This window comes from Staurois parvus, unplaced genomic scaffold (genome assembly GCF_062004578.1).
Source record: "Staurois parvus isolate SC_StPar_1 unplaced genomic scaffold, SC_StPar_1.0 ptg000230l, whole genome shotgun sequence".
NCBI lineage: Eukaryota > Metazoa > Chordata > Amphibia > Anura > Ranidae > Staurois > Staurois parvus.
Window position 1 is genome coordinate 4,058,468 of NW_028318026.1, and position 27,085 is coordinate 4,085,552.

The 27,085-nt window shown below is 38.7% G+C and overlaps 1 protein-coding gene and 1 long non-coding RNA gene across 5 annotated transcripts in view; one reads left to right on the forward strand and one right to left on the reverse strand.

The window, feature by feature from the left end:
- LOC149460432 (Y+L amino acid transporter 2-like) overlaps positions 1–16,208 on the reverse strand; it is a 32,799-nt gene extending 16,591 nt beyond the window's left edge. Inside the window, exons 1-4 of one of the 2 annotated variants that reach the window (XR_016313072.1) lie at positions 16,052–16,208; positions 10,481–11,016; positions 9,001–9,126; positions 5,373–5,517 (exon numbers count right to left, since the gene is read on the reverse strand). Coding sequence is in view for 1 of the 2 variants with exons in the window: in XM_089679700.1 (XP_089535826.1) it covers positions 5,373–5,517; positions 9,001–9,126; positions 10,481–11,006 (797 nt within the window). In the remaining variant the exon portion in view is untranslated. The remainder of the gene's footprint in view (positions 1–5,372; positions 5,518–9,000; positions 9,127–10,480; positions 11,017–16,051) is intronic. The other variant, XM_089679700.1, reaches the window with a different exon arrangement.
- LOC149460433 (uncharacterized) overlaps positions 13,322–27,085 on the forward strand; it is a 148,706-nt gene continuing 134,942 nt past the window's right edge. For all 3 annotated transcript variants that reach the window (XR_016313074.1, XR_016313075.1, XR_016313073.1), the window contains exon 1: positions 13,322–13,537. This is a non-coding gene — a long non-coding RNA (uncharacterized LOC149460433). The remainder of the gene's footprint in view (positions 13,538–27,085) is intronic.

A 27,085-nucleotide genomic window follows, 5' to 3' on the forward strand; every position in this document is an offset into this window, starting at 1 on the left:
ATACATACAGTATATAAAGAAGACAATAATATAAAATATATTAATTGAAGCAAATTAGTTAATTATTTAAGAAACAAATCTAAGTCCCAGCAATGGTTAAGGCCAAAAGGAGCTCTGGTCCCGAATCTATGTATCTAAAACAATTCCCTTTCATGAAGTTTTCTATACAACTCACCTTTCTCAAGACAAATTAACTCTCTCTCTAGCAGAAAAAGTCATATTACCATTATAAACCTGTAAGACATGCTTGGATACATTAGATTGTTGAGAAGCCTCTGGGTTACAACCAAAGTTTTCAGCAATTCTGATAAATCGTACATCCTACATCTGTAAAGAACGGAGTGTGCATATGTTTAGCACAAACTACATAGCACGTATTAGAGTTAATGAAACCCCTCATGAAAAAATATCTCCAGTTAGTACTAACTTAACAACTTTAGCGGTTGCATGTACTTTACAATAGCAGCATGTCCTTATTCCTTACTTGTATGACCCTGTTACCGATAACCATGTTTTCAGACTCTTTTTAGTATTAAGAATTTTTTTTTTTAAATCCTTTAGAGGGAAGTGTTTTGGATACATAGATTAGGGAAGAGTATTGTGCTCCTTTAAAAAAAACTTTTTCCAGAGCAGTCTGTATTTCACCTGAGGTTACTTGTGAGTTTTTCTTTGTATCCCTAACAATTCTTCTGGCAGTTGTGGCTGCAATCTTTCTTGGTCTACCTGACCTTGGTTTGGTATTAAGAGATCCCCTAACTTTCCACTTCTTAATAAGTGATTGAACAGTGTTGACTGGCACATTCAAGGCTTTCTTTTTTTTTTATAAATATTTATTTATTTTCAAGTCTTATACATGTCATTTCAACATTTCTATTATTATAATTATCAAAACAGTAATTTATATAATTTATTTGACCATATATATAACTTCCTTTTCTTACCATCCCCCCTCCCAAACTCCCCCTCCCCTCTATCCCCCCTCCCCACCATCCCTCTTCCACCCACGCTCCACTTTCCTTTTTCTCTCATTAACTCCATGTCTTTCTGTTATTCTTAAACCCTATTCTAATTCCACTTCCAGGAATGTTATCTCATCATATATTTCACCTTTACTTTATATTCTTCCCAGACTTTCCATTTTTTATTATACAACTCCAACTTGTCCTCGTACGTATAATACAATCTTTCTGTCCCGGATAGTTGATTTACTCTACTTATCCAATCCTCCTCAGTTGGCACCTCTCTTTTCTTCCAGAACCTGGGGATCAGACTCTTTGCTGCGGTCAAGTAATGCCATATCCCGGAACTCTTGTATACTTTCGTAGAGAGCTCCGAGATATGGAGGAGGCATAGTTCTGGATCCAATCCTATATTGATTTTAGTAATTTTCCCTATTAAATAAACTATCTTCTGCCAAAACACCTGTATTTCTGAACACTCCCACCACATGTGATACCACGTGCCAACCTCACCACATCCTCTCCAACACATCCGTGACATCTCCGTATTCATCTTGTGCTCTACATTAGGGGTAATGTGCCATCTATTCAAACACTTATAATTTATTTCTACTTCCCTCATACTAATATTTTCATGAATTAATGTGAACATTTTCCTCTTCTCCTCCTCCTCTATTTTTCTTCCTATGTCTCTTTCCCATTTCTCTATGTGCATTAATTTTGTGTCAGTGTCAATCTCCAATAATATCTTGTGTATTTTTGCCATTCCGTGTCTACCATTTCGGCACATTCAAGGCTTTCAATATCTTTTTTAAAGTTCCATTATCTTGTTACACAGGAGTTTTGTCAATCCTTTTCTGCCCCCCATGGCTCAGTATCTAGCCATTTAATTGGCATTTCTATCTGTGTGTCCCCTTGTTTGTCTGCACCAAGGGCAAACATTCCAGGGTATGTAAACTTTTGATCCGAGCTATTTGGGTGATTTCTGTTATCATTATGGTTTAAAAATGAGCCAGACAACTATGTGATAATAAATGGCTTCATATGATCACTATCTTTCTTGACATTATTATTATTATTATACAGTATTTATAAAGCGCCAATAGTTCGCTCAGCGCTGTACATTACAAAGGGGGACAGAACATGTGACAAAACAATAACAATACAATGCAAAACATGAGGGGATCGAGGGCCCTGCTCTTTCGAGCTTACAATCTATTATACTTCAATATAATGATGAATAAAAATAAATAAATGAATATATATATATATATATATATATACTAGCAGAGTGAAAATATGACACAAAATATAACACTGTAGATATAAACAAATATTTACATCATTTGACATAAGTCCATCAACTGAAAAATGAAAATTGTGATGAAGTGCAAAGTCCTTATTGATCCAAATCATCATTGTTTCATGAGGTGATTATTGCATTATTCACTATTAGGCCAGCTGCATACTTACACATTCTATGCACTCATTTATTGACTTAGGAGAGTGATTTATTATGCATTTTGTCAGGTGTTAGTTGTTTTTTTAATATATTTTCACATCTCATTTGCATGTTGAATATACGGTTTATATATTGATTTTGAATACTTTCAATATACTGTAAATGCCAAAATTTCACAATTTCTGCCAGGGTATGCAAACTTTTGAGCACAGCTGTATATATTGTTATAACATATTTGGAATATTTCTTTATTCAGTATTTTGTTATGTAGTTTTAAAATGTTGTCAACATGTGTTTTCTATTGTATGCAATGTTAGAGTTATCAGTGACTATGGCCCTTCATGGCTGAAAAGCATAAGAAGACTACATTTTTTACCTGTATGCTTGAAGACTAATAATTTATTGGAACTTGAACTGCAGGCAGGACTACTTGCTGTATCTCTGGATGTGTGGGCATTCAGGAGCCCTATTGTGGGCACTAGCATTTTCCAGTGCGATTAATGGATGGATGAGGTTGAGCAGCTATACATTTTATTTGCTCATCCTTGAGAAAGCCTTAGGGAATGCTTACTTTTAAAAGTTAAAATGTTCAGCAGATACATTATAAAGGGACTCACTGACCATCTGAATTCACAAAGTTACAGGCCAGGTCTATGGGGGGGGGGAATCCTAATGCCCTTGATAATTTATAATAAATCAAAACTAACACAGAGACTGACAGAGAGTGGCAAATTCAACTACACAAGTAATACTAGCAACTTGACCCTATTCTTGCTATGTTGTTGAGCTTATTTTAAACAATACTTTACAGTTATGTCACCAGGTACTGGCTATATCATCATGCCTTTCAGGAACATTTACAGATGAGACTATGATTAATCCTTTTAATCCTAGTGCCCAATACTGGGACTGCTACATCACTTCCTGTTCGAGTGGATTTATATCTTCTGACAGCAATATAATGTATTTCTGAGTGCTAACTGAACTATAGCTACCAGAGAGTAGGGGAACCAGAAGGTTGTTGGGAGAGCAGAGATAATCTACAACAAGGAACTGGCTTGGTCTCTTGGCATGGGATTCAAAGCTTAACACAAGGGGACTGCCATCTCTTCCAGAGATAGATTGTTTGCCTACTGCTGCAGGACTCTGCACATCAGTTCAGCACAGGAGTGACACTGATCACCACTCCGGAACTGCATCAGCTTCTCTGCATCAGGACTGTCACTATTCGGTCTTCACACAGACATCACTGCAAGCTGCATTGACAGGCCATCATGTGGCAACTCTGCACATCCCTGCAAACAGCCAAGAGCCTGGGCAAGAACTCTCTAGGAGGTTGTGCTATCCATGGGATTGGTGAACAGGCGGATGCCCTACCTCTTTCTGTCATCACTCTAGAGACACTGCATGCAGAAACCTTTACTTCTCAGTATCAGGAGATCTTTGAGTAGTACCAAAGCCTATCTGTTTACCTTCACTGAATTACCCATATTCACTACTGTTTATGTCTCCACCATTGCTATCAGAAGACAACGGACATGACAATATTAGGAACTTTAAACATCACAGGACTCAAGTTGCAGTCTCTAGTTAAAGGGACCTCTTCTCTTATAAAGCCCTTATTATTAAATTAGGATACTTATATCTATTTATACATTTAAAAAATTCTCTGTATCCACCATTATGGCGCTGATGGCTTAGAGGGAGCTGATAAGTCACTTTTGACAGAGGGGGAGCAGAAACAACAAAGTGGCGGTGACGGCAGTAGCTGTCAGCTATTGGAGTGAGGAGCGGGGAGCCGGGGCAGGGTTTCGTTTTACTGGGATTACTTTTTGCCAAATTGTGAATTACCTGGATGCACAAGTTTCTGCATGTGAGAATCTGCATTCCAGGATATCCCCATCCCCGCTGATCTTGTCTTTAGGTCTCTGACAGAAAGATGGATGCTGCATCGTGATCATCCTTGGAGCCTTTTCAGCTGGACTTTGCCACAACATTCATCTTGAGGAATATGGCTACTTTGAATTAACATAGGGAGACAATAGAGAAGGAACCCACTGAGATGTAAAGCCATGGTGAAACAACCGCATATGACCTTCTTTTAATTAAGGGGCCATGGATGTTGGTGAATGCAATATTATTGGCACACGGTTGTGGAGCACTAAGTGGATTTGCATGAAGAAATTTATTAAGTACCAGAAGATTTTGTTTGCACACTACATGGCCTTGGACTTTTTATGGTAATATTAATTATATTGATTGGCTATTATGATTAATGGTATATAACATATTTTGATTAATGATATAACACGTTTGGTTTATGTGAAGCACTGGACCTTGCTTTTGTATGGTTTAAATCACAGGACTCAAGTTGCAAACTCTAGTTAAAGAGATCTCTTATAAAGCCATTATTATTAAACTAGGATGCTTATATCTATTTGTGTCAGAGTGTACATTTAAATAATTCTCTGTATCCACCATTGTGGAGCAGATGGCCTAGAGGGAGCTGGTAAGTCATCAAGCTTTTTCTTCACCCTCTCACTGCTGGTGTTGCAGTTTAATAGTTGAAGCTTACTACTCAGGACTGTATACTTTGTTTAAGTTTGCTAACTGATTATTCCTATTTTACCAGTGTTCTATTGTTATGTGTTATTTGGGGTTATATATCCTAAACCCATTATTCTTGTGGTCTACTCTTTTGAACAATATTAATATAGATGTGTTACTAAAGAATTGCGTCTCTCACATTATTATCCTATACTGTTGAAATATGTCTGAACCCAGAGTGTCAGAGGTGTGGGGAGGCTTGCAAGGTCAAGGCAACCACTGGGGACAACAGGTGTTTGGACTAAATAAATAACCTAGACTGATAATACTCATATTTTGTAAAATGTACCATAGGCACATACAGTGAAGAATTATGGGACAGTGACATTTTAAAAGATTCTAACCTTTCAGGATTCTTCATTTCCTCTGTGACAAAGTTTAGTGTATCCCATCCAGAGTAGGAATAAAGTGCAGAGTAGAGGGCTAGAGCCATAGATCCCACATTCATTGTTGACCCTTCAAAAGGACTTTGGAGATTTTCTGTCTCGCCTAAGAAAACAGAGAGCGAAACCAGCCAGATTATGTTCAAGTGGGTTGAAAAGAAACAAAATTCCTGCACTAAAATGCTGTGAATTGTAGATGTCACCATAAGTGTTGCTAGACGAGAGTTTTTCTCAGGTATCCTACCCAGTGCCCAGGGACTAGCAAGACCTTAAACAGAGGAAGTCAATCTGAATAGCAGAGTGGTTTACCAATGTCACAGACCCAGGAACAGGAAGGAACAGGTGTGAGTCCTCTGCAGTGCTTCTCGCCAACAAAAGGGAGACAGAGACCACTGCCTACTAATAGGGGCACTGGCTACTGAATGCCTATATAACAATGCCACTGAACACAAATGTTACAAGGGCAAACACCTACATTTTAATGGGTAATCACCACTGATCATCAAAGTGGTAGTAAACTCTTTTATTAACTTTTACCTTATAGTAAAGCTTACCTGAAGGTAAAATGAATATCAACCTAAACATGCACCGTTTAAGAGATACAGTATTTGCTCTTTTTTAGAGCTGATGCATGCGCTCTGAAGGAACAGCATACCCATGCCGTTCCTTCAGAGTACTGTGCTGTGGCTCGGCAAGTCAGATGGCCAGAGCTTGCGAACCCAGAAGGAAGGCCAGGTGAAGATGGAAGCCTCTGCAGCAGTGACAGCGCACCGCTGGAGGTCTTCCTTTTAAGGAACGTCTTTCATAATGTGCTAGTATGCATACTAGCAAATTATGACATTACCTTGCAGGGGATTAATTTATTTATTTAACCTTTACTACCATTTTAAGGTAAGCAGACAGGGACCATTGACTGCCAGTGGGGGCATAGGCCACTTAAAACCAATATTATGGGGCCTACATATCAGTGAACCAATCCTATGGGGACACACCAACAGTTAAAGGACCACCTATTCCTGACCACTGCACTCTGTAAGCTGTGCTGTGCATTACATACTCCCAGCACTCAGACTGTTTCACTGTATGCACTATATTTTACAGTAAATAATCCTGATTGTTGTACTCCATTCACTACTTAGTCCTTACTACTGCACTCTGTATATTATGAACTATTTTACAAAGTCCTGATAGCTTCACTCTATATGCTCCATAGTCCTGAAAGTTGCTCTGTATATGCTATGTTGTAGGTTATATGGTACTGAACCCTGAGATTTATGCATTGTGTTGTATTTTATATAGTCATGACCGCTGTACACAGTGGTGTATTTAGGTTTTGTGCTGCCCTAGGCGACACAAAAATTGTCTGCTCCCATGGACACTGACCAACACAACATCCCCTTCCCCCTCCCACGGAGAGAGCCTAACAGTGACCAACAACATCCCTGCCCCTCACACAGGAGAGCTTTCCACTACCTCCCATTGGTGATAGAAAGACATTCACCTTTACAGTTCCGGACATCCCTGGGAAAGAGAGCCAGGCTCTACATACACCATCAAGCAGCCCTCAGCCTCTCTCAGATCCCACCTGGTTCCCATGGTGCGCATGTCCCTTTTTTTATCCCTTCTTCTGGGGGAAGGTGCTGCCCCCCCTGAAAAATCCTGCCCTTTTCAAGTGCCTTGTTTGCCTTGTGGTAGATACGCCCCTGGCTGTACACTGTATGATATGTACATCAGAGACTGTAATCATGGCAGCGGGGTATCCATACAGTGAAAGAACAGGTTAGACATTGAAAGCCTGCCATTTTGGTGCACCCTGAAATTATGGGTGCAATTTTCCAAAACACTTGAATTGAAATTTAATCCTATTTAAAGTGTTTGTAAAGTCAAAACTTTGTGTTTTGGATAGAGTAGAGAATGGTTATGACCCTTGTTTTGTTTTTTTTTTTATTTTGGTCTCTGTCCTATGAGAAAGTAAAGTAGAGATCTCTCTAAAGTGAGAGGAATCCCTTCTTAGACAGCCTTTTAGCCAACTGGAACAGATGTTCCCATTAGGATATTTTTCTTTACCTTCTGTTTCTGGGTCAACTCAAGACATTTCCCATCATTTTCTTTACCAGAGACAATGGTCACCAGGATCAATAGTGAACAATAATCTCATTTAGCAGGACTACAGACAACAATAAAAAAAAATAGAGGTTCTAATCCCTCAGAATGTAGTGTCCTTAGTGGTGCTTGATAAGTCAGGTCCTGTGCTAGGGGGCCTATGTATAGAACATGGGTGGTATTGTGTCTAAGACCCAACCTACCCCATACCAGCTCTATACTTCCAGGCCAGAGACTTACCAGGGGCTAACATGAACTCACACTCCAGACAGGAGTCACATACGCTAACAATTTGTTGATATCTGGTCAGGTCCCTCAAGAACCACACCATACACCAAAAATCTGCAGGGTCACAGGTTTCTGGGTGCGTGTTTGTTACAGGACGTAGCAACACCACCTGGCAGCCAAACCTTTTTCTACCAACCTCTTCCATCCTCCCCAACTGAAACAAGTCCGTACTCACTTCTTAAGGCATAGGACACTCACTGACCAGCAGTAAAGAAGAGACGAATCCATCTTCTTCTTTTTTTTCTTGCTTTACTGAAACATAACTGATAACATGGCTGTCCAAATTTTACATGGCAATATCCATTTTAGAAGAGTAATTTCCATCTTTTGTCTAAATGAGGTACACTAAAAATTTGTATGCTTCCTAAGCTTATCTTGCTCGGGGAAAAGGTTTCCACAGTGTATCCTATCAGGGAAAGGCCAGTATACAGTGTTCCTACATCTTGACACAGAAGGCCCTAATTTTTCCATAGTTGCCTGGGGCAGGATCTCTTTACAGTAAACCACTCACCTCCCCAACCAATCCTCTAATCACTAGCTCTATATGTACCTCTGCTCCAAAGGGAGAGGGTAACATTTCATATTTCCCTACTCAAAACCTTACTACACACATTTTATCTAAAACTTTGAAAGAAAAGTTTGAATTTACATATTTTGTAACTTTTTTTAACAAGGGCTGACAAAACTTCCTAAGTGACAGTATGAAAAAGTGTAGTACTGTTTTATGGAGACATCTGAGGAATAAATAGACCATGATATCTCATGAAGATTGAGAACCAGATTCCTTCTCCATTAGCACCTAACCCAGCAGTGACCTTATATTATAGTCAAAAGAAGATCAGTTAACACAAGGCTCATTCAGGGATCTCCCTGCTCATTTTTCTGAATGTGAACACGAGAAATGAGATGGTCATAAAAAGAGCCTTTTTGATTTAAATTTCTAGAAGTGAATGGTTGCTTTGTAGTAATAATGTTTAGATAGCCATTGGCATAGAAAAAGGTGCAGCCATGTATTTAATATGTCTTTGGCAATCAAAGGTAAATTCTGTGGTTGCACAAATGTTGAGTACACATTCACACAACTGAAATTAATCTGCACAGCTTGCCCTATATTCTATTGATCAAATGTCACCTTTGTACATCATGCTACCTGAACAGCCTATTTCCTTTTCATAGTACATTAGAATGATGATCTTACCGTGACCGATCTTTACAAGACCCACAGAAATGATCATCAGGAGGGCCATAATCTTTGCATATGTAAAGATGTCTTGAACTCTTGTTCCCCATTTAACGTGGACACAATTAATGAATGTCAAGGTGCCTAAAAGGGAGAGAAAATAACAACAGTGTCTACCTCCTCACATCCAAAAATCATAATAAGTTGTCCTCTTGAATTTTTATGGAACACTTCTATGTTTGGATTGCAAAGCCAAAGTAATGTAGTAAATATAAAAATCATACTACATGCAAATTATATTTTACAAACTATAATTAACTCCCTGAAAATGACTAAATACAAAGTAACAAAAACACACATAGGAACTTTAATATCTACCAAGTAAAGATTATAGATAACGTTCTTTTATTATGACTGCCTGGAATGCCACTTTTTTGTTTCCAAAGACTCCATGATGCAATGCAAGCTTTCAATGCTTTCCCCAGTGAGCTGACAAGAGGTTGGGCTTACCCTTAATGGAAAGCCTTAGGTTTCCACTATAGCTGCCAGGTGCTGAAGCCGCTCTAGACTGATATCAGTCTAGAAGTTGGCTTCTATAGTAGAGCTGTACAGTCATGAATAAATGTAGTGTTACAAAAATCTTCTATCATGTGTCTGTGTTTGTTGCAGCCCTGGATTTAGATTGTACTATCACTCATCATTATGTAGTAGTAATAGAGAAGGTGAACAAAGCCAAAGTGGTTGATTTACTGGAATATAGTTAAATGAGGCAAAGTGCACTGCAGTGAGAAAAACCTTGCTTTTCAAAAATCCTAGGATGTGTAATGATATTTAAAAATTAGGAATAAGCTTTGATCCTTTAAGCGGACATTAATTAACTTAAATTCACTGCATGTAATTGCAAACCCCCACATTTCAAGGTTTTGAAATTGTAAAAAAACTGTTGCAGTTCCCTGAAGTAAGTATCCATCATAATGCTTGCAATGGCAAGCACCCAATGGTCAGTGCAGCAACATGACCATGCTGAACAATGGGAAGTGCAGCTAAGCTTTCTTATTCCAGTATGGTGCCATAGAAGAGAGAAGCATTTTTCATTGGTCAGTGTGACCAATGAGCACTTTCCATTACAAATATCATGATGGATACGCTCTCTGGGGCTCTGTATTGCAGTGTACGGACTGCTACACCAGCAACATGGGATATCACAGCAACTATGTGCAATGGGGTCTGGAGGGGTGACCAGGATACTAAATGTCAGTTCACCTTTTTATTTTTATGTGGAAAAAGGTGAACTTCCCCTTTTAAATATATCACTGAAAGCCATTTGTTATACTCTTTCAATGAGTGCAATAAAATACCTGTTGATCACATAACAATTTAGAGTTGTCCTGCAAACACTTCCATGTTATCTCAAGTCACTGATCACAGTTGATGCAGTATAGAACATAAATTGTGCAATAAAGGTAAATGAAACAAAGCAGTACGAATGAATACTTACATACACAGGCTGCAGCTATTAATCTAACAGCTGCATATGGAGGTTCACAGAATGGAAAGATTGGCTGAACAATATAATTGGCAAATGTAATTGCAATAATTGCTTGTGTCGTAGGTTCAATTATTAATAAGGATGACCACAGTCTGATGAAAGCAGTAAATCCTCCAAAAGCCTCCAGTATATAGGCATAGCTTGCTCCAGACTTTATGACAGATGTCCCAAGCTCTGCATAACACAGTGCTCCAAACATGGAAAAGATGCCTCCTAATGTCCAGACAATAAGGGACAGTCCAAAAGATTCACTGTACATTAGAACACCCTTTGGAGATACAAATATCCCAGATCCAATCATGTTCCCAACTATTAAGGAAACTCCATTGAACAGTGTGATCTCCTGTTTCATTTTCATTTTGTCTTTCCCATTTTTCAGATTTTCTATGCTGTTATTCGTTTTCTTGATTTCATTTTTTTCACTCTGCTGCTCACAGCAAAATAAAGTCCACGGTAATGACATATTGATGTTCATCCAGGGTCAACTTGAAATGAGAAAAAAGAGGACAGAATATGAGTTCATATACCCCAGTATGCAGCAGCACTCTAGCTGACTTCCACCAAACAATTTTAGAGGGCACCTGGATTCATGAACCCTATTCTTCAAATATTGGCAGGCAAATCAGTTATGAATAATATAGGATTTACAGCAGGTATTCTGTAGCTGTGCTTTAGGCCAAGCCTACTGCATTTTTTTCATCCATCGTAGTGTCTTTCTGGCACTGCGTTTTCACGTCCCTAGAGCCTGCCCCTGAGGACTTCATCAATGTAATCAGAAGCAGGAGTGAGTTGTGTGCTTACCAAAGCACTGATAGGTTCTTTTAAGGCTAGAACAGAGTGCCAAAGCACTGTCACATTTGTGGGAATTGCTCAGTTTCCTCGAATTGGAAATTATAGACTAGAGATCTTTTTTATTGATTACTTTTACACATTAAATCAGCCTTTTACACATTAAGCCAGCCTTTCTCAAGGTTCCGTGGAACCCTAGGGTACCTTCTGTGGCTGACAGGAGTTCCTTGAGCAGTGAGCAAGGCAAATTGATCTCTTATCTGATCTGAACATCAATGCAAGGGGACAATTTTCCATTTGTCACCTAAGGCAGCTCTTATAAAGAGAGACACCACATTTTTTTTTACTGTTTTTGTTACTTTTCTGTTAATTTTATTAGTTTATTAAAAATAATTTTGCTATTTAGTACAAAGGGGTGTAACTCTTAAAATTAATTGATTGTGCTAATTTTCTTTGAGCTGTATGTATAGTACTTTTTAGCAGGGGTTTCGCAATACCTGAAACATTTTACAAGGGTTCCTCAAGGGTAAAAAGGCTGAGAAAGGCTGCATTAACTTTGCTAAAAATCCTGTGATATAGCCTTAAAGTTTTAAAGTAGTATTAAACCTTAAAAGTAAAACTGTCCATCACATCAGGCTCAACAAAATTAGTGTAAAATAATTTTTGTGCCCCAATCCTTACCTTACTTACACCTATGTGACTCGGAAACGAGTGCAATACCACATGCCTTCCTGCAGCACGAGAAAACGCAATGTGCCCTAGCAAGCATGTCATTCGTTTTTAATGGCACCCCAAATGCACCAGCCAACACATGTGTGCTAAATTTCACCACCGTGCATGGTAACTTCTTGCCATGTGTTGTAGTATGATGCAATTTAAGAAAACGTGCCCACATTTCTTTCATGCAATTGTCTTGCGCAGTGCAGCCCATTGAAATAAATAGGCTGCTCAAATTGCAATACACCAAAATGCACATAAAACTTTCACAACCTGTTGCACCTGCATAAATGTGAGCCTTAATCCCGAATGATCTCAGAAGCAACTCAAACTGATATCAAACTAATGCCATCAACACAAGCCCAAAGCCCATCAACTTTATTGCTGTACGTGCCTTTTGGTCCCTGTTACCTCCATTTTCCTCATTTTTTTGCCCTGGTGACCCACAAATAGAGCAATAAAATCCTGATCAAGGTTCCAAACCTTCCTTACTCTTTAAAATTAAAACATTTCTGACTGCGTTCTGCGTTCAGAATGAAGCTTTCATTACACTGTATCTTCGAAGTAGAACTAAAGGCAAAACTTTTTTCATTTTGAATAGAGTAAGAGAGGGTTATATTTTGGGGAGATTTTGAGGAGATACTCCTCACTTCCTACCTGATAGCCACAACAGGAAGTGAGAGGAAATAACTTGTTGTCACTAAGGTCACCAGAACAACTGTCCACCCCCATTATTTATGTTCTGCCAACATTTGGGGTTTTATTTCCCTTTTACTTTTGGTGATTACAGTAAACAGGATACATAGAAAGGGTGAATCTCCCCAGACAGCAATGAAAAGCTGATACTGTAGGTGTTCTAATCCATTTTCACTCTATCCAAAACTAAAAAAAGTTTTCACTTTAGTTATACTTTAATTCAGGCAATACAATGATAAATTACAACATGTATTTCTTGCAGACAGATTTTCTCCTGTAAAGGCATAGTCTAAAACAATCAATTGATAAAAAAAGAAAATTTATATGCAGTATCCCTTCTATTTACATATATGGAAGATGACACTGTACGCATTAAAAAAATATGAAATCTACATACCTTTTCCCATAGCTGATACACACCAGCCATGTGACTTTCCTCAGTTCTTTCTGTTCTTCAGAGAAACATTGGTGGGAGGAGCTTCTACTGAGTTAACAAACGTACAATAATAGCTGGGAAAAGGGGGGGGGGGTTTACAGTCAAAGTCTGCTCCAAACCCCTTCAGCCTATCAGGGCAGCACAGTGACTAAATGGTAAGCACTTCTGCCTGGCAGTACTAGGGTCGCTGGTTTGAATCCCAATCACGGTACCACCTGCTGTTATTGATTGATTAGTAATGTGCCACTGCCTGCTCTGTAGAATCTCCAGCTGCAGCGGGGACACAGACAAAGAGGAAGGGACAAAGAACAGCAGGATCCACCAGTTTTTTTGCAGAATACAGAAGATAAATTCTATAGTGGCCAAAAGTGAGTATGATCAGCTTGCAATATAGCATTTATTGATAATTTTATTGGTGTGGGGTTAATGACACTTTAATAAATGCGCCAACAATAATACATTTAAAAATATGTTTATGTTTACAACCTAAATATAGGCATAACATGAAACATGGTCAGAAAGGTGGCAAAGGTCTTTAAATATTCTTTTTCTGTCTGTCTTTCTATCTGTTTATCAGTCTGCTAATCTCTTATTTTATCTATCTATCTATCTATCTATCTATCTATCTATCTATCTATCTATCTATCTATCTAACCAGTGCATTCTTAATCTTGACTCCATAGGAAATCAGCACAGGTGTAAGTACTATAACTGTAGTGTACAGAAATGTGGGCCATGGTGCTCTATCTATCTATCTATCTATCTATCTATCTATCTATCTATCTATCTATCTATCTATTATATTCTATTTTCTGCTCTCCTTGGTAATAAGCATAGCTGTAATATCTGCAATGTGATCCTGCAGATATGACTGGTACTTGGCATGTAACTCTGGTATTGCTTCACGTGCTTCTTAACCGGCCTTCATCTCCAACTGTAAACAAGTCAGGTCTTTCAAGTTTATTCCCACCAGGAGAATTTACAGTTTTCCCCATTTCCAAAGTTAGATTTTTAGATTTTAATTTCTAATTGGTATATGATTAATTGATGGCATGGCTGATTTCGAATTGCTGGTATTATATAATTAATTTTTAATAGTTTGATCTATTAGAGTTTTGCATCATTACTTTTAACATTTAGAAAAAAAAAACTAGTAATGTTTATACCTATGTAGATAGAAATATATCCTAAGCTACAAAGACGTTGTCATTCACTGACACAAGCTGTTCTGCAATCTCTTTCCCAACTCTTTCCCAACCAGGTTCAGTGTGATCACTATACAATGACAAAAATATCAAGTAAACATGAAGGGGATGCAGACTTTTCATTGCCCAGCGGTCTCTGCCCTGTTCATAGCACAGTAAAACACTAAGCCAATATCCGCATCGCTAAATAACAAGTCAATTCTCTCTAGCAAGGTTTGGATATTTAGAAGACTATCAACTGGCTTATTTTGAATTGCATAGTATATGTTTGTCCCTGGAGCTAAGACCATTACCATATACTAGTCGTTCTTTTGTATGTACTACTAAAAAAAATGCATAAAATAGTGGCATGAATTAAACAAAGATAACCATCTTTTAAAACCATACAGTCTAAAGAAAAATATAAAGATTGCCAAACTAAGAATAAAATATAACCCTAGCATGTAGACTGTGTTGGTTCCCAGTGCTGCTTGTAGACTTATTGTGCCACCCTAAATTTTTGACCCTTAAGCTGGCCATAGACAGTCCTTTTTTTATTAATTCAGCCAGCTGTACGGATGAAAAAAAACAAAATAGATTCTTCCATCCACACAAACAAGATAGAAAGAGGAATCCCTCTCAATCAGATTTCGTATCCTTACAGCAGGACTCACCACTGTCAGAATACACTGATTGGCTGCAGCCACTGATTGAGAAACATTTTGCTGTGACAGAAGAAACATGTCCCTTTGACAGGAATCAATAAAACGATCTTGTTGAGTAGAATCAGTGTATAGCCAGCTTAACACTAACTTTTCATCTTCAAGCACTGAGCTAATGTTACCTATTATTAATGAACCCCTGAATAATGAAACTTCAAATCATGCTCTAGGATTTTACAAATCCTTTTGCAAAAAATGGTGACCCAGCTTGTAAAGCACCATGGCCCACATTTCTGTACACTACAGTTATAGTACTGACACCTGTGCTGATTTCCTATGGAGTCAAAATTAAGAATGCACTGGTTAGATAGATAGATAGATAGATAGATAGATAGATAATTAAATATATTTATCATATATAATATTTAAAGACATATACCACCTTGTGCCTTGAGTGTTTATTATTTTATTTGTAATTTTACAATATATATGAAACTATAACAATCTGCATTTCAGTATATCTTACAGAACCAAAATATCACATTACATCTCCAGTATAATGAAATGAAGATAGATAGATAGATAGATAGATAGATAGACAATGTAGCAAGACTAAGTGATTAACATAATATTTTAATGTTACAAATTATATTAATGTATTACAATTTGCATTTCAATACATTTTATGGGACCAAATATCTACTTACCACTCCATTATAATAAAGAACGTGGATAGATTTAAGCAGAATGCATTGATTACATTAGTATCACATAGGTGGATAGACATACTGTATATGTATATATATATATATATATATATATATATATATATATTCAACAAATAGATAACATTTAGATAGACCGATAAATAATGAAGTGCATATAAAATAATCCATATAATATTTTATGACATCAGCTTGGACTTTTAGTGCATTTTATAAAAAAAAAATATTGTATCAAAAATCCATTACAGTTAATAAAAATCCATTCAGTTAATAAATATAAAAATCAATATATGTAGGTGAGAAGAACATACCTTTGTCGTTACTTTCACAAATATTTTCTTCTTTTACAAAACAGTGGAAGCTTCCATTGGAGAGGTAGAGAGGGAAAGTTTGTTTAGCACAGCTTTCAAGTAACAGATGATATGTACAGCAACAAACAGCTGAGGGTCTGCCTGATAAATGATACACCATCACCTTCTTGTCAAGCAGCCACCAGTCCTCTGGTTTATTTTAGTCTCACAGCATGTACTGTAAACTAAACACAACAACAGAAGAGAAAGACACTGGCCTGCTAGCTCTTAGGACATCCACTCAGATTGTTACTAGCTAGAAAAAGTTTATGCCTACGGTTAGGTGCTCTGGAGCTAATTTGCTAAAATCAAATATCTATTACTTTGTATAGGAATTTTCACTTAGCTTGTTGAATGTGGTGAAAATACCCAATCGTGAAAATAAAATAAAAAAAAAATCAGTATGTTTGCTTGCATGTGATTGGATGATGCAAGGCAGTAGAGCTTTGCTTCATCCGCTAAGCTAAGGGAAAATTCCCCTGCAAAGTAAAAGTTCCCTTGCAAAGTGAACAATCTATTTGCCTTTTATAAATCAACCCCACTGTCCCAAATATTTATGTTTATTTGGACACTATAACAATATATGTCTTGATTTACAGAGCATTAACAGCCCTTATTCACTGTAAAAAGTGAGGCTATACAGTACAAAGGTGATAACAAATTTACAACATACATAATAAAATAATAAGAAGAACTCTGGACAAAAAAAATGAAAGCATATATACAAAAAGCAAGAGAAATTTGCAGTTGCACTATAAACAATAGTATAGTAATGGGAAAAGTCATGTAAATTTGGGCAATAGACAAAAGACTGATAATGCAGTGAATGTGACTTTCGTTACACATTTTCTGGTGGGGAATTAATCATAATCATTGAAACTCATGCACCCAGACGACTCTCCATTCGAGAATGTTTGATGATAGTCCAATTCACTGCCTTATAAATACACCCCAAAGTGTTGCACCTTCTTGAAAAGATGTGTTCTCTGGGTGTTTTTAAAAACTGATCTATGCTTTAATTTAATATACAAAATATATAAAATGTTAGAGTTGAATTCCAGGCACAAACATTTTCATTTAAGTATATTTCTCAATTGTCACAAGGGATATGAATCCACTTTGAGTGCACCAAATGCCCTTTCAACCCCAGATATTACCTTGTAAAAGTAGCAGTGATATAATCACTGTACTGCAAATAGTCTGTGCAGAAAACTGCAGAAGGGGGCGGAGATAAGACCAGTCACCCTGCACAAGAAGAGAGAGCAGCAGTGAGCAGTCTTAACTTCTGGAAGCTCCTGCACAGAGGCAACATTTCACACTTGATTACTGTACAGATCTGGAAGAAATACACAAAGCAAACAACTTCAGCAGTAATAATAGTGAGCACTCTCCATAATAGCAGCTTATATACTCAGGTAACCACATAAAAACATCCGGTATATGATAAATAGAAATAAAGTGCAGCGCTAAGTATACGTAAAGTCACAATCTGATTCAATATGCAATTAATGCTATGTATCATGCCAGTAAGCGTATCCTTCTTTATGGTGTTCCAAGTGAAAGAAAAAATTATTATGCACTTACCAGAAGCGCATAGGTCATGTGCATTGATATATCCAAAACCAGGAGCGTCAAGGTAACGAGGTATGCATCCTGGGCATCCGTCTCCTAATGGGCAGCTCTACAGTAACTGGGTGATGTATATTCCATAGGCCTTCTTTACTGATAAGCATGGTCAGCCACCTGAATACAGGATTTCCCCCTCTCTGGATGGTGAAGAGGTTCCCAGGGTCTGCGTGCTTAAAGGCTCCGTAAAGGAGTTATAAAAAAATGCCCATAGCAAAATATTGCCAAAAAGTTATGAATTTATTAAATACACAAATAACCAATAAAATAGGTACACTGACCAGTAGTAAAGAAGGCCACCAGACCAGCATATGGCTCCGGCGGCAAAATATCACAGCGTGTTGATTCCTTAGGCCTTTCGTGCGAACGCACGTCTTCAGAGGAGTATCAACACTGATACTGTAATTTAATAAATTCATTACTTTTTGGCAATATTACAATATTACAAGGAGGCAACATAGAACAGTAAGAAACATTTTTATGAACAATAGATTACAGGACCATTAAGAAATGGATGTGTATGTATTATTTTTGAGATCAAGGACTTGAAGGACACTTCAGGTTATAGCAAGGCTTGGGGTTCCATGTTTATAAGATAGGTTAAGTCTATGGACATTCAAATATTTACGTAGTTTATATAGTTTACATAGCTTATATAGTTTATAAGCTTTAAAACTAACAGCATCGACTTAACTTGTTGCTGTCCAGCCACTGTGGAAAAACGTCCACAAGGTGGCACTGCTGGGCAAAACTACAGTTTAAAACATAATTTTGCAAAACAGATAGGGGGCGCGCCCGAGGGGCGCGAACGTCCTACCCGTCTCGCCGATCGCGGCAGCGGGTGTCAATCACCGGGTCCCGGACGGTCATTATCCGCCGGGTCCCAGCGATCGCCGGCAAACAGTGACACAGAGCACAGCTGCATTGTTTACACTGCAGCTTTGCTCCCTGTCAGCTCCTAACACGTTGATCCTGAGAGCGGAGTTTATCTCTCGGGATCAGCGTGTTCCTGTGACGTACACCCCTCCCCCTAGTAAAACACTCCCCTCACACAGTTAACCCTTTAATTGCCTAAAAAAAGTTAACTTCCTCCTCCCCAGTGCCATTAGTACAATGTTAGTGGTTTTTTTTGTACTGATCACTGTATTGGTGTCACTGGGGATGTCAGTGACCCCAACTCAGTTCCCCCCCAGTGTCAAAATGTGCGCCGCAGTCCTGCCATAAGTCGCTGATCACTGTCATAAATCGCTGATCACCGCCATAAGTCGCTGATTGCCGCCATTATTAGTATAAAAAAAAATCCCAGTATATATACCGCCATTTGTAGACGCTATAACTTTCACATAAACCAATCAATTTACACGTATTGGGATTTGTTTTAGCAAAGACATGTTGCAGAATACATTTTGGCTGAAATTTATGATGAAATTTGATTCTTACATTTTTCTACTGGACGTTTTATAGCAAAAAGTCCAAAATATTGTTTTTTTTGCTCAAAATTGTCAGCCTTTTTTTAATAGCACAAAAAATAAAAAACATACAGGTGATCAAATACCACCGAAAGAAAGCTCAATTCGTGGGGAAAAAGGACGTAAATTTAATTTGGGTGCAGTGTTGCATGACCGCACATTTGTCAGTTAAAGTAACGCAGTGACGTAACACAAACCGCTTCTGTAACCGCTTCCTGACCGCCTTATAGCAGAAATACTGCCCCAGGGCGGCATGGGTGTGCAAAATTACACACACACACACACACACACACACACACATATATATATATATATATATATATACATGATTTGCGCTTCCATGGTTTTCACGCCCCTCCCAGATAGCATCAGATTGCCCATCAGTACACGAGTCATCACATTTAACCCCTTGATTGCCGGAAGCACGCTCATGCACAATAAACCTCCATTGCTAGTATAGTGTCTGAAAGGGTCAATATCTTTGATCAGATCAGCACTATACCAGCGTTCACATTAGTATAGCGTCCCCAAAAACAAAGCGTTAGCGGGATCAGCCCCGGCACCTGCCAGCACCTGTGTTTAGCCCCTACGCTTACCCCCCCTCTCCCCCAGCAAGTGCTTTTTGTTCTTTCCCCATTAAGTGCAGAATCAGGCCTGATCTCTGTTAGCACTTGCCGGTAAATTTTGATGACTCTCATATGCAGCAGAGTGCCAGTACTAGTGCCGCTCTACCTTTTGGTGAACTGGCGAGTACCAGCGGTCTAGTACATCCTGGTCTTTCACATACCTCCTTGATTTTTGGAGCTGCTTCTCATGGAATATCTGTATGCATTGATTGTGGATCAAAGCAATTTATACGCACAACAATTTATCGCCGCCAACCCAAATTCAAACCTTGCCAGACCAGTCGCATGCAAACTCATTACGGTTTCTGAATTTACATTTTTTTTTGGGCCTAACCCTCAACATGGGCATTACTAAAAGAAATGAATTGCGGTTGTATTGGTCCGCAGACCGGATTCATCATATGCCGTGTTCTCTGCTGCCATGGCCAGGCATAGATATGAGAGTATAATGTGTTTTATGCATTTCAACGACAATACACTCTCTCATCCTCGGGTTGACCCTGAATTTGACCGGCTCCACAAAATTCAGCCCCTCACAAATCAACTTAACCAAAAATTTGCAGATGTCTATACTCCCCAGCAAAACATCTGCGTTGATGAGTCCCTCATTCATTTTTCTGGCCGCCTTGCATTCAAACAATTTCTCCTCAGCAAGCGTGCCAGATATGGGGTCAAGATATAGAAGACCTGTGAGAGGACAACAGGCTATACTTATAAGTTTCAAATTTACGAGGGAATGGATAGTCACATGGAGCCCCCAGATGCCGAGACTACACGGGGAGCAGTGGCAAGATAGTATGGGACTTGGTGTCATCCTTTTTACATATGGGGTACCACTTATACGTGGACAATTTTTATTCAAGCGTGCCACTATTTAGACATTTGTACAATCTTGGAACTGGCGCATGTGGCAAAGTGTGACCTAATGAGTGCCCACCATTAGAAGTGGGTGGATGCAGGGCAGAATGTTCTAAAGGTGGGCAGAGATTTCTTCATTTTTTCATTCAGTCCACAGGCTGCATACAAAAAAAAAGAACATAGCATATATACCCAAGGACCAGCGATGTACTGGTACATCACTGGACTTTGAATGGTTATACCAGGATGATGCCTACAGCTGCAGGCATCATCCTAGTATCGTTTTTTTCAGCCAGCGATCGGCTTTCATGTAAAAGCAATCCTAGTGGCTAATTAGCTGCAGGATTGCTTTTACAAGTAGCGGGATTTGATGCTCCCCCCTCCCCACAGCCTTCTCGGGCAGTCCTGTGCCATCCGGAGAACCTGAGAATGCAGCCGGTGTTTCTGCCAGCTGACCATAGAGCTGATTGGAGACCAGAGTGGTGCCAATCATCTCTATAGTCTAAGAATTCGGAAGCTGCGAGCATTTCATCACTTCAGTTTCGCAGGATATAAACAGCGCCATTTGTAAATTGGGAAAGCATCTGATCACACCGATTTTGGTTTGATTAGATAATGTAAGGACAGAGGAGATATCTAGAGCCTGATAGACCCCAGATTTCTCAAAAAAGAATATATGACAATGCCCATTGAAGTTATAGAGGATATTTGCATTCCCTGTGATAGCATTAAAAGTGATCAAAAAAAAAAAATGAAAGGTACAGTGTAAACGTAATTAAAAAACCAAAGTAACTTAAAAAAACTCGCCCCTCCCATGCACGCACACCTGTGTGCACAAGCGTTGAACCTGTGCCGGTATGTACACAGCGGTTGTACCATACATGTGCAGTATCGCTGTGAACGTCAGATCAAGGGCAGTAATTCTAACACTAGACCTCCTCTGTAAATCTAAAATGGTAGCTTTTAAAGGCTTTAAAGCGTTGCCTATGGATATTAAAAATGTATGCAATTTGTCGCCATTGCACAGGGCATGCGCAGTTTTAAAGCATGTCATGTTTGGTATCTATTTACTCAGCAAACCATCATCTTTTATATCTTACCAAATAACTGGCCAATATATTGTGTTTTTGTGCATTAAAAGTAAACAAAGTGTAATTTAAAAAAAAAAATTGCTTTAGAAAAATCACTGCGCGAGTATTATGTGCCATAAAAAAGTGTAGTACCCACCATTTTGTTCACTAGGGTGTCTGCTTTAAAAAAATATATAATGTTTGGGGGTTTAAATTAATTTCCTAGCAAAAATACAGATACAGAAAAGGCTTGATCTTCAGGTGGTTAGAAGAGAGTTATTTGTGGCATAAACTTCTAATGCTAGGCATAAAACAACCCCACCCCCCAAAACGATGCATTTTTGGAAAGTAGACACCCCAAACTATTTGCTGAGAGGCATGTTGAATCAATAGAAGAAATTATTTTTTTACAAGTATTTGGAAAATGACAAACATTTTTTTTTTTTTACACAAAATTGTCACTTAAATGATTTACTGCTCACACATGCCATGAGTATTTGTGGAATTACTCCCCAAAAGACATTCTGCAACTTCTCCCGAGTATGGGGGTACCACATGTGAGAGACGTTTTGGCAGTCTAGCCAAGTACAGGACCCCAAAATCCAATAAGCACCTTCAGGCTTTTAAAGGGCTTTATTTCCCCATTACACTTCCTGACTACCTATCACAGTTTCAGAGGCCCTGAAATGCCAGGCTAGCACCTAAGCCCCCCAAATGACCCCTTTTTGGAAAGTAGATACCCCAAGGAATTTGATAAGAAGCATGGTAAGTATTTTGCATTTCTCATTTGTTGCCACAAGTTTTTGGAAAGTGAAGAAAAAAAACAAAAACTTTTTTTCTATTCTTTTTTTATATTTCAAAACCTTGTGAGAAAAAATGAGATCTGCAAAATACTCACCATGCCTCTTTTTAAATTCCTTGGGGTGTCTACTTTCCAGAAAGGGGTCATTTGGGGGGGTTTGGGGCTATCCTGGCATGTCAGGGCCTTCAAAACTGTTATAGGTAGTGAGGAAGTGTAATGAGGAAGTTACGCACCTTCAGACTTTCAAAGTGGTCATTGGATTTCAGGCTCCTGTATGTGGCTAGGCTCCCAAAAAGTCTCACACATGTGGCATCTCCATACTCGGTAGAAGTAGCAGAATGTATTTTGGGGTATAATTCCACATATACCCATGGCTTGTGCGAGAAATAAATCATATAAATTACAACTTTGTGTAAAAAAAAAAAAACGTTTTGTCATTTTCCAGAAACTTGTGGAAAAAAAATAAATCTTCCATAGACTCAATATGCCTGTCAGCAGATAGCTTAGGGTGTCTATGGGGTCATTTGACGGTGTTTGTACTATCCTGGTATTTTAGCACCTCAAGAAATGTGATGGGCAGTCAGAAAGTAAAGCTATGTAAATTCCATTATCTATACCATAGTATGTACTGTAGACGCTATAACTTTCACACAAAGCAATAAATATACACTTACTGGGATTTTTTTAACCAAAAACATGTAGCACAATGCATTTTGGCCTAAATTTATGACAAAATTTTAGTTTTTTTGGATATTTTTTATGACCGAAATGAGAAAATATTGTTGTTGTAGAAAAAAATTTTTTTCTTCAAAAGTGCACAGGTGATCAAATACCACCAAAAGAAAGCTCTATTTGTGTGAAAAATAGGACACAGATTACATGTATGTACCGTATTGCATGACCGCGCAATTGTCCGTTAAACTAGCGCAGCGCTGTATAGCAAAAAAATGGCGTAAATTGCAGTATCTATACCATAGTTTGTAGACGCTATAACTTTCACACAAAGCAATCAATATACACCTATTGGGATTTTTTTTACCAAAAACATGTAGCAGAATACATTTTGGCCTAAATTTATAACTAACTTTGAGTTTACTATATATTTTTTATAGCTGAAAGTACAAATATTGTTTTTCTTCACAATTTTTGGTCTTTTTTTGTTTATAGCGTGAAAAATAAAAAACGCACAGGTGATCAAATACCACCAAAAGAAAGCTCTATTTGTGTGAAAAAAGGGTGTAAATTTAATTTGGGTGCAGCATTGCATGACCGGTCAATCAGTTGAATTAGTGCAGCGCCGAGTAGCAAAAAGAGGCCTGGTCATTAAGGGGGGGTAAATCCTCAGGAGTGCAAGTGGTTAAGTAGCTGCAAACACTCTGGAAAAATGTATCCTCAAATTTCACAGCAGAAGCCTTGAAGTCTTCCAAGTCATTCTGATACCAGGCCAGCTCATCAGAGAAGAAAAATTGAAGGCTGCTAAGACACAACTGTGAGAGGAGCACAGGGTAAATTGAGATGCTGAAATAAAGACCCAATTTTATTGTTTTTGCTGTAATTGCTCCACAATGCCTGCAGCTACAAACGTCAATGTGAAGGTTAGTTAAATTATATGTCAAAACCATTTTTTCAACTTTTGTAGAAAATTGAACCAGTAAACAAAACACATTTTTCAGCTTTTGGATAAATTGTGGAAGGAATAGAATCTATGTCTAGTTGTTATTGCTGTATGTGTCCCTGCTGGGGTATTTGCCCTCATTATGGTCCTGGTAACCATTGTCTCAATTTATGAGCATTCACAGAAACATTAGGTGAGGGGAAATTTTTCAATAAATGAACTTGTTCCAGAAACAGCTGTCTAAGAGGAATATCCCTTACTTCTCTTACTTCCTGACTCTGGGTGAGGAAGTGAAACCCCCCCCCCAATGAGACAAAAAAAATGATAGAACTCTTGACCATTGCATAATCAAGCAAAAACATTTGGGCTTTACACACATTTTAAAAATATGTAAATATTTGAATGCCCATAGCCTGGCCAGATGCTTACTTTTAGATTGGAGGAGAAAAGTGTTAGTTTAACTGTTAAAGCAGAACTTTGGGAAAATATTTTTCCAACTGCATGGGTTAACTTCTTGTTTTTGTCTAGGGGATTAGAGAGCTAAGATATACTAGCTAAGATATACTCACCTAACCTGCCGATCCTCCCAGTGCAAGACCGGTCCCTGACACTCCTGCCCCCTGCGGTCTAGCGCGATGGAGTGTCCTTGACATCATCGTGCCCATAGCTCGGCTCTGGACGTGAAGACAGTCCACCGCTCAATGTGAGGAAGCACCGTTTTGCGGAGGATGAAAGGATTGGGTGAAGATAAGCTCTGTGTTCACCCATAGAGAATATGATCTGTTAACCCATACAGCGCGGGCCCCACTGCATGGGAGAAAAACATTCCCGAAGTTTTGCTTTCTGGGTTCTATTTCTATTAGGTTAGGGTTTAGGGGGTTTGTTTAAAGGAGTAATTTAAGAGTTAAATATTGTAGAATATTCTGGTGGCAGTGTGTGTGTGTGGGGGGGAGAGGGTCATACCTTAATACAATATGTTGCTTGTTTCTTTCCCTACTGTGTCCTCTTGAAGAAATACAGTTTGCATTATTTAAATTAGGACTTCATTCCTTGTTACAGCCATATTGCAAGACCAGTGGCCGCTATGCAGTGTATCCCCACAGTTTGTCTTTGTCCCACTGTAGTTCTTTAGAACGAGCAGTGACACAACTACATCCCCGCTCGCTTTAGTGGACAGACTCAGAAGTCCTAGACTCCCAGTCTGAGCAGCCCACAACATGTATGCCATGGCAGCTGGCTATGTGGGCGTGTCCAAGATAGAGCCCTGGGCACCAAATCCGCCCTCTGCTCCTCGTCAGCTTCAGTGCACACGTTGTGTGTGGCTTACTGCATTCCCCTTTGTATAATGGGAAATGTAGGTCTCTTTCCCCACACTGATATGATGTGCGGGAAGAGATAAAGTCCTCCTCCCGCCACCAGGAAGGAGTATTCTTTTCCAAGAATTCCATGACTCTGGGACTGAACATTTTAAATAGGAAGAAAAATAAGTCACTATAATTTAAACTTCGTCAGCAGTGCAACTGAGTTTAGGGAGAGGGATAGGCATTTGTAATGCTACCCAAATTCTGGAGTTTAGCTTTAACTTTTTGCCTTAGTTTAGGATTAAATTCTACATTTTTGGGTGTAGGTTAAGTTGCAAGGGCTAATTTTGGAAGGTAACTTTAGAAATTAAGGATTAAGGTTGAATATAAATGTTCATAATAGAGGATTCTTTTTGGTGAGATGAATGTGTTTATAATTTCAGTCACATTTGTTTTTGGCACGGACTGGTAACCCATCTGGTAAGGAAGAGACTACAAGAACATGCTGTCAATGCAATAGTTTGACCAAATTACTGGCAAGTCTAAGGACGGGTAAAAAAAGAGTAACAGTGACAGTCAATGGCACTGATGTCCTAAAATACTGGTCAGAAAAAGGCAGGAGCTGTATGGAGTATAAGACGAGGAAGACCATACAGAACATAGAAATCAGCTATAAAAGCCCTTTTTAACTAGAAAAAAAACTATTTGAATTTATACAGCAAATATCTTCTGTGTGGAAATTAGAACCAGTAGAAACTTTTTAAAAAATATGAAAGAAATACACAAAAAACAAAGGGGTTCTATTACTTTTTAATGTATAACATAAAAAACATATAAAATAACAATCTATTTAATTCTAGCAGCCCCTACAAAGAAAAATATATTGTTTACTAGAAAACAAAAACTATACTAATATACCTCTTTGAATTCTGTTTAAGTTAGAAATACAAGTGCACAAATACCAGTCCAATCCAAACATTAATACTATAGTTATACAGTACATCTTAGGTCAGGGGTGTCCAAACTTTTTTCAAAGAGGGCCAGATTGGATGAAGTGAACATGGTGGAGGGCCGAACATTTTTTCAAACATTCTTTGAACCATTACAATTAAATGCAAATAAATTATTTTATGCCAAGTTACCGTATTTTTCGCCGTATAAGACGCACCTGACCATAAGACGCACCTAGGTTTTAGAGGCAGAAAACAGGAAAAAAAAAAATTCTGAACTAATGGACTGCAGACACAGTACAGGAGATGACCAGAGACTGCGGACAGCACAGGGATGACCAGAGACTGCGGACAGCACAGGGATGACCAGAGACTGCGGACAGCACAGGGATGACCAGAGACTGCGGACAGCACAGGGATGACCAGAGACTGCGGACAGTACAGATGACTGCTGACCTTTGGGGAGGTGGGGAGCGGGTACCTGAATTTGACAGGTACCCGCTCTTACTTCCGCAGTTGTTCTTTGATCTTACCTGTTCCTCGATCCAGCCGCGCGCTGTCTTCCCGGCTTCTGTAATGGCGCTCGGCATGACAGCCGGGTGCCCAGTGCGCATGAGCGAGAAGCACTTGCGCTTTGTGATTGGTCCGGCGGCTTCTGGGATCTGTCATGTGTCCCAG